Consider the following 8,524-nt stretch of genomic DNA (forward strand, 5'->3'; position numbering starts at 1 on the left):
ATCCTATGGTGAATTTGTACTTCTTTTAATTGAGACTTTACACATTAAGGCTCTTATCATTAAATAAGATTCACTGGGTATATTTACATACCTTTAAGAATAAAAACACAGTAACAAGTAAAAAAAAATAGCTTAGTTAAAAACACTACCAAAACCACCCTTATTACTGAAATTGGTCAATCTAAAAAATCTTAGTCTGTCAGCATAATAAATAACAAACCATATTACTCAAACAAGTAAAGCACCTGAACAAAATAACAGAACATTCATAAACTTTTACTGTGACCCAAATCAGATGATAACTCTGTCCAAATAATGTCTTGTAGCAAGCCTTGTTTTCTCATAAAAGGGAGTGAGTGACTAACTTGGGTTTGGACCCTGGGAGATAGTTATGGTACCTCAATGTATCTCAGTAGTGCTGGTAAGTGCTTTATGTCACAACCCAGTTTGGTCACTTTTATAAAAATTATATTTATTGGTGTATTCAGTTCTCAATCAGCGTCCATCCTCCGAGACGCTACCCTCCTATGGTCCACATCTGACGAGGGTGTCAAGACCACTACAAAGTTTGTGCAGTTGTTGACAGAGCAGTGAGTCTATGAACAAGGTGTCTTCATATCGAAACCTCCTCCTTCCTCCACTACAAGTCCTCCTCTACGTCTCATAGAACCTGGGTCCAGGAGTGGCTATAATGTCAGCGTAAGGCTCGCTCTGGTGCAGGTCAAGGGCCTGTTGTTTCTTCAGCACCAGAAGGCAGAAGAAGGTGGCTGCGGCCTGGGAGCGACTGTTCCTCTCACACAGCGTCTTCAGGCTGAACATGCCGTTGCTGCTCTGAATCTGTTCAGGGATGTCAGGACAACATAGAACATGAACATTTTGTCTCAGGGATAGGTCAGTTTCTGTTTTATATGAAGGATAAATGTCAGATAAGGGAAAATCCCATCTCTGTTTGTTATAACACACAATCGCAGCAATTTAATTTCCACTGATTGTCCCCTAATCCTGCCCAATCCTCTTTAATATCCCTGTCCTCAGTGACTGAGGATTTCTGGGTCAGATCGTAATCGAGCTAACTAAGTGTAAGAATGGATGCCCTGCTGCATAGGGGTATCAGGTTCTTACTTTGAGAGCATTTAGTAGTTTCTGTGCTCGGCTGGTCATCCTCTTCTCTTCAAAGTCATCCTGGCTGTCCACCATAGACTGTAGTTTGAGATAGCAACACATTACAGAGTGTACCGTACGTCACACCGCACTCATGATGACCGTGTGTTTGTATGTGTGTGTAAGTGCGCGCAAGTGTGTGTGTGTATATACAGTCAGGTCCAAAAGTATTTTGACAGTAACACAATCTGCATAATTTGGACTCTGTACACTACCACAATGGATTTGAAAGGAAACAATCAAGATGTGCTTCAAGTGTAGACTTTCATCTTTAATTTAAGGGTTTTGTCAAAATTATTGTATGAACCGTGTAGGAATTACAACCATTTTAATACATCATTTTCGGGTCTCAAAAGTAATTGTACAAACTAACAATCATAAATTAAATTGTAAATTGTAATACTTGGTTGCAAATCTTTTGCAGTCAATGACTGCCTGAAGTCTAGAACCCATAGACATCACCAGATGCTGGGTTTCTTCCCTGGTGATGCTCTGCCAGGTCTTTACTGCAGCGGTCTTCAGTTCCTGCTTGTTCTTGGGGCCCTTTGCCTTCAGTTTTGCCTTCAGCAAGTGAAATGCATGCTCAATTGGATTCAGGTCAGGTGATTGACTTGGCCATTGCAGAACATTCCAAAAAGGTATTGGGTTGCTTTCACAGTATGCTTCAGTCTTGAAGGAGTTCCCACATATACTGAGCACTTGTTGGCTGCTTTTCCTAACTCATCCCAAACCATCTCAATTGGGTTGAGGTAGGGTGATTGTGGAGGCCAGCAAAGCACGCTCACACCTACACACCTCCTCCTCCACGCTTCACGGTGGGAACCACACATGCGGAGATCATCCGTTCGCCTACTCACAAAGACACTGCGGTTAGAATCAAAAATCTCAAATTTGGATTCATCAGACCAAAGGACAGATTTCCACCGGTCTAATGTCCATTGCTCGTGTTTCTTGGCCCAAGCAGGTCTCTTCTTATTGGTGTCCTTTAGTAGTGGTTTCTTTGCAGCAATTCGACCATGAAGGCCTGATTCACACAGTCTCCTCTGAACAGTTGATGTTGAGATGTGTCTGTTACTTGAACTCTGAAGCATTTATTTGGGCTGCAATTTCTGAGGCTGGTAACTCTAATGAACTTATCCGCTGCAGCAGAGGTAACTCTGGGTCTTCCTTTCCTGTGGCGGTCCTCATAAGAGCCAGTTTCATCATAGCATTTGATGGTTTTTGCAACTGCACTTGAAGAAACTTTCAAAGTTCTTGACATTTTCAATATTGACTGACCTTCATGTCAAATGAACTTTTAAGAAGGCACACTTGCTAATTGAAATGCATTCCAGGTGACTACCTCCTGAAGCTGGTTGAGAGAATTCCAAGCGTGTGCAAAGCTGTCATCAAGACAAAGGGTGGCTATTTGAAAAATCTCAAATATAAAATATTTTGATTTGTTTCACACTTTTTTGGTTACTACAGGATTCATGATTCCATACAATGTAGAAAATAGTAAAAATAAAGAAACCTTTGAATGAGTAGGTGTTCTAAAACTTTTGACTGGTAGTGTATATGCGTGTCTGTGGATGTATTCAAAGCATGTGAAATCACCTGTGTGTTCCGTGTCACAGTCGATGGAGTTTCCCTTTCCATTCCAGAAGGATGAACATAAATGGAATCCTCAGACGGGAGCTCAGGGTGAGAGACCTCCAACCTGCTCCCATCCTGAGAGACAAGAAAAAGAGGGGGAAATGAGAAAGAGGGATCAAGGAAAGTTGTCAGACAAAGTTAGACAATAGGATAACCTTGTTGAATAAAGGTTATATTAAGTATTTTGTATGGTGAAAAGGCATATTTTGTGTTCATGTTGAGCTCTTTACATGTACTGCGTCCCAGAGGTATTCAGGTGAGTTGTCATTCCCATAGTGGTGCAGAGGAGTGATCTCCACATTGTGTTCAATTCTCTCAGGATCCATGGTCTCATGCAGGACACTGAGCAAGGCGCTCGCATCCGTTTCCACTGTACAGACACATAAAATGTATAAACCCAAATAGGAAACATAACAGTTCAAAGGTAACGGGGTCCGGGGGCACTTTAATTCTCCCAATTTCATATATTGTGATGGCTAGTGTAACGTTCTCAGACGATAATTTCTATAACATGGTGTTGCTCTCTGTAAATATGACCTCCTACCCTCATGTCTCTCCTCTCTCATCTCTTCATGGTCGTCTTCATTGACCACTCCATCTGTTTTCCCACGAAACACATCCCTGGAATAGAGCTGCAGAGACAGAATGGGGGCAGTTGTTGAACAAAAATGCACCGCTGCTATACATCACTGGATACAGATGTGAATTAAATTTCCTCACTTAAGTGTGGAATACAATATGTATCTATTGTGGGTATGAATTAGGTGGAACAACATTCTTAAGCTGAACCTGTATTTTTTTATGGAACAGATGAGAAACATTACAGGTAAATATGTCAACCTACATTTGATTGATGGGACAGATGTTAATTTCACACCCTGCTTACCTGTTGCAGGTGTGGATGAATGACAGGGGCACAGAGGTGACTGAAGAGCCTGTCCACCCCGCCACTCTCTTTCCATTGCATGAGTTGGCGGGTAGGCGGGGCGATGTCCAGTGGGGCAGTGAGATCTGAATAGTCAGAGAGTTGCTCCCTGATGGCCTGATTGGACAACTCCTTGGCCTGGTCCACCACCAGTCTCCTTCTCCTCTTCCCCTTCTTCCTCTCTAAGGTTGCTAAGGAAGTGGAAGGCAAACAGAAGGTTTAACTCCAATGGCGTACCTATGCTTCTCACACAAGTTTCCACCGCAGGTAATAAGTAACAGGATAATGTGTTACTTATGGCTTTGATGTGTGACATAGGTTGTGCCCAGTAAGATAATTGTGTGTTTGAAGGACAGTAAATGTGTTTATGAGAATGGCCATGTTGGGGTGTAAAGATGTTGCGTGTCAGGCAGCTAAATAGTTACGCGTAACAGTAACAGGCTCCAGAGCGAAGCCCTCCTCCTCATTGCCCAACAGAGTTGTCTCATTCAGGACAGGGTGATCCTCCTCCATGGGTACAGATGTAGTAGAGCTGTCTGGACGACCTGCAAGGTTTTGGAATGAAGGGCATGCTGTCTCAGTCTACTAATGTGATACCATAAAGTAGACATGGACAGCATACAATGGATTAATATTATACTGTATAATGTAATAATGATGAAGCACCACATTTTGGGAAAAGTTCCAGCACCAGAAAAATCTAATTTACTTGCTGCAAAGTTAACACCAAACTAAAAATGGCACCTGAATAATGAAAGGATAATTTTCCATTATGCACTGCCACTTGCTGCCAGAGAGGGCACTTCAACACTTGCACAAAGTAGAACCAATTTTTTAAATAATTAAACCAAGAAAGATCACAGCCTGTCATTTCAAGTGGGAATAAAAAAGCCATAGCGGGCAGAACAAGCAAGGAGGTGGACAGAGCCAAGCATGAGCTAGCGAGATCCTGATGGCGCGTTCTAGCCTGCATTTGCATATTTACGTTGGGGAACGCCTACTCTGTGAAGTGCGTGTGTGCAATAATTCAATTCGCCTTTGCACTCCGAAACAACACTTTTTTCTTTAAAAAAAACTTTGGCAAAGGGTAAAGTCTACAAAACTTAGTCCACTCTGTTCATAACAGATTGTAGTTTTGGGAACAGAAAACTGTATTGAGATCAAATGTTTCATTGGCAAGTAAATTAACAGAATGTCGACCAAAATCCTCGTTCCATCTTCTCCCACTGCCGGCCACTGGGCTTCCTCTCACTACCATATTTGGTAGTGAGTGGAAACACCAAGTGGATGCTTCACATTTATGCATGCGGTGAAATATCTGTCTTGTTGTTCTATCTGTGGTAGAACTGTGGTCTCATACAGATGGAGAAACGTTCATACCAATATCTACAGTTACACTGAATATTTAGACAGGGTTAGAAGTTTCCTAAAAGACAGAAGAAAAATAAACACAAAATTACCTTCTTGGTTAACATCCATCAGAGCAGTCTCCGGCAACATATTTTGTTGTTCGGCTTCGAAAAAATCTGTCAAAACAGCATGCTCACTGGAACTGGCTATAAAGTCCACACAGGATTTGGAAAGAAATTTGAGACGTTGTCTAGGTTTGCATTTGAACATTGTTGATGTGTTCAGATGTGGAACCGATATGTTATCTTAAAGTGAATCTGCTCCTGAGAGTCCAAGTCAGAATGCAGGGTTGGGGAGTAACAGATTACATTTAGAAAGTAACCTACCTAACCCTGTCAGGACGTCCCCCAGGATGTCCAAGCCTGTGTCCTCATCGCCAAAAGCATCTCCTTGCTGGGCCAGGCTTAGGAAACTCACGTCTAACATGCCCCCTTGGTGAGACTGGGTCTCATCACCTAAAATGTTTTGATACAGAGTAAGTCAGAGAAAGTTACTGAGAGCAATGTGAGTGAAGGAGAGAAAGGTGGGCTATGGAGAGAAGGCAAGATAAAGCTATGGTTTTGAAAGTGAGGGTAAACTAACTTTGAGGGAGACACAGGCAGGTACTGTGGAGTAGCAACCCTAACACTTACCAAAGTCCTCAAATGTGAGAAAGCTATTTCCAAAATCCTCTTTGAGGGTGATGTCCTCTGTTCGGCACTGATTCAGTGAAAAATGATCCACAACACCTATGGCACTAGGATCAGAGAGAGGAGAGAACATAACAAATTACTTTTTGATACAAATACTGTGATGTGAAGCATCCACACCCCCATGATCTACTGAAACTAGCCTAAATGGAGTATTGGGTGAATATCTTTTTGCTTTGAATGTGAGCGGGTGAAATGAGGAGAGAGAGAAAGAAAAACAAAAGTACTTTGCGTCTGGTAGCTGGGAATCGAAGTCAGTGAAATCCTCCATTAACGTGATTGCTTTAAGTGTGGCCTCCAGTGCCTCAACAGGCATGTCAGTCTGTCCTGATTGTGACACAACAGAAATAAACAGGCATGTCAGTCTGTCCTGATGGTGACACAACATAAATAAATGTATCATTTGATACAAGACTTCTTCAGCTGATATATTCTTCCAATGATCAGAATAACATGGAGTTACTGTCGTTAAAATGTTGACATTGACAACACAAAAAGGATACCTGGCTAACCTGGTCTGAAGGCCACTTTGATTTTGACAAAAGCGTCATTGCAGTCAGCAAGGAGATATTTGGCTTTTCTGAAGTATATCCTCACTATTCCCAGAAGTAGGTGGCCCGAAGTTCGTAAGCCAATCTTTATCTGAAAATGATTGCACACAAGCAGAGACAGACAAGCAGAGGCAGATCTAAGTTATATCAGTCATTTCATAGGTGATGTGCTCATTGTGTGGCTACCGGAATCAGATATTTTTTCACAGACATTGAGACAAAAAAAGCATTGAAGGAGACAACAAGAGTACATGATGGTGAGCTAACATCTGCCTAACAAACGTTAAAACAGTGGCAAACACATTTCATCCCATTGTTTGTACACTTTTGAGGACAGAACAAAGTTTAGCTTACCTGTGGGGCGATTATGTCTTTGATGGTGCTCTCCAAATTGCATTCAAACACATGAGTTTTTGTGATTTTCCGCTCCCAATGAGCTGCTAACCAAATTTTGGCCAGAGGCCCGCGCTTGGATGTGAAGAGCTGAGTATAGAACATCATGGTGAAAGCCTTGGCTTGGTGGTCTATCACGTAACTTAACTTAGTCCTCGACCTGTTGATAACTGCGGGGGTTGTTTGATAAGAACATAAAGTTGGTTAATTTGATATGGCACAATTCACTTGCAAATTATTTTTTTCAACAAGCATTCGCTAGCTAGCTTCAAGCTTGCTAGCTGACTATGAAAACGCGCCACTTTCTCGAAAGCGTCGTTGACAACGAGCTACAGCTAACCTTTGACGTTACTACATGGTCAGCTAGCAAATTAATTAACTAGCTAGTTACTGTAGCTGAAGAAAAAAAGTTCAATTTCTGAACAACATTAGCCCTGTTTTCACATAAAATACAATACCTTGATACTCACACGTTTAAGTCCAAAGTAAGCCTGTTTGACGGTGGTAACACGTTGAAAAGCTAGGTAGCGATGGCGCGAGATAACAATATTAGCCCGCTTATTTGGCACCAGCATGTCACGAGAGTGGCGCAACCTGTCTCAAGCAGAGTGATAGCTATCAATTTAGCTACAACATGGTTCGGTGAGGTTTTTTATCAAATACAGTACCTTTGTGTTTTAATCCTTGATTGTATGGAGGGTGACCAGTGCCAATTCGAAAATGCAATGCTTAACCGTTAAATAGGAATGTGAAAATGATACATGCGTTTATGTTTTCATATCAGTGCGCATGATTCATGCCACAATGAAATTGTGATATTCAAATAAAAAACAAATATGGCATCTGACATTCGAAATGAAAATGATAAACAGAAAATGGCAAATGGTTAAACAGAAAATGTAATATGGGAATGTGCTGTTTTCATTTCCCAACTACCCAATTTAGCGTTTTCTCTTTTAATTTACCTTTTCAAAGTGTATATTGTTCCTAGAGGCTAGAACCAGGAGAGCAACACCACCATGCAGTGATACATCCTTGCCATGTCACTCTCTCTGTGCATTGATTTTAGAATAACATCTTAGCCTACTAAGCCAAAGCCTAGGCAGTTTAGCTTGGAGAGCCAATGCAAGTTCTTGGGTCTCAGGCAAAATTACTCAACACTAGGCAAAGTTACTCATCACATGTGCATGGTCATCAAACCACTTCTTCCTGGTTTATTGTTCATATGATGAGTAACCTTGCCTGATATCTGAAGAGTTGCATTGGCTATAGGCTTTGGTTTAGTGGGCTAATGTGCTCTTCTGATGTGCAGACAACCCTTATTTGAACCCTGTCAGTCATATTTGTGCCATGGCTCAGATGGGTATCTGTGAGGAGGAGGAGGTCAAAGGATGGTGAATTGTAACTGAGGTGGTTCAGTTACCACACATGTATGATGAGTAGGCCTAACCTTGCCTGTGACATGAAGAGTAGCATTGGCTCCCTGAGTCAATGCCTAAGCTTCAGCTTTGCAGGGCTATGCTTTTCTGGTGCGTAGACCTGGGTTAGCACCCTGTGTGTTGGTTACACTAGTCAAATCAATGTACAGAGAGCCCGACATGGCTAAGATGTACCACTATCTCTCTCCTGGCTCACACCTCAAAGAAGCTATTTGCATGCACTATGAAAATGGAAATTGAAAAGAGAAAATGCCTAATCGGGTAGTGGTAAAATGAAAACAGAAACTTTCAAATTCTCTTTGCACATTACATTTTTGATTT

The 8,524-nt window shown here is 41.7% G+C and overlaps 1 protein-coding gene across 2 annotated transcripts; it reads right to left on the bottom strand.

The window, feature by feature from the left end:
• Positions 1-61: 61 nt before the first annotated feature.
• Positions 62-7,531, bottom strand: rad21l1 (RAD21 cohesin complex component like 1). 2 transcript variants are annotated; one of them, XM_070447950.1, is made up of 14 exons: positions 7,235-7,531; positions 6,726-6,934; positions 6,333-6,462; positions 6,048-6,147; positions 5,764-5,867; positions 5,458-5,586; positions 5,182-5,247; positions 4,147-4,266; positions 3,683-3,912; positions 3,341-3,428; positions 3,027-3,166; positions 2,758-2,871; positions 1,123-1,200; positions 62-837 (listed from the first exon to the last, which is right to left on the bottom strand). In XM_070447950.1, the coding sequence occupies exons 2-14, from the start codon at positions 6,870-6,872 to the stop codon at positions 655-657; spliced, it is 1,629 nt and encodes a 542-aa protein (XP_070304051.1). In that variant the 5' UTR covers positions 6,873-6,934; positions 7,235-7,531; the 3' UTR covers positions 62-654. The 2 variants fall into 2 exon arrangements, with proteins under 2 accessions (XP_070304051.1, XP_023861752.1); XM_024005984.2 differs by having other exon boundaries at positions 5,182-5,277.
• Positions 7,532-8,524: the final 993 nt, after the last annotated feature.

This window comes from Salvelinus sp. IW2-2015, linkage group LG17 (assembly GCF_002910315.2).
Source record: "Salvelinus sp. IW2-2015 linkage group LG17, ASM291031v2, whole genome shotgun sequence".
Classification (NCBI taxonomy): domain Eukaryota; kingdom Metazoa; phylum Chordata; class Actinopteri; order Salmoniformes; family Salmonidae; genus Salvelinus; species Salvelinus sp. IW2-2015.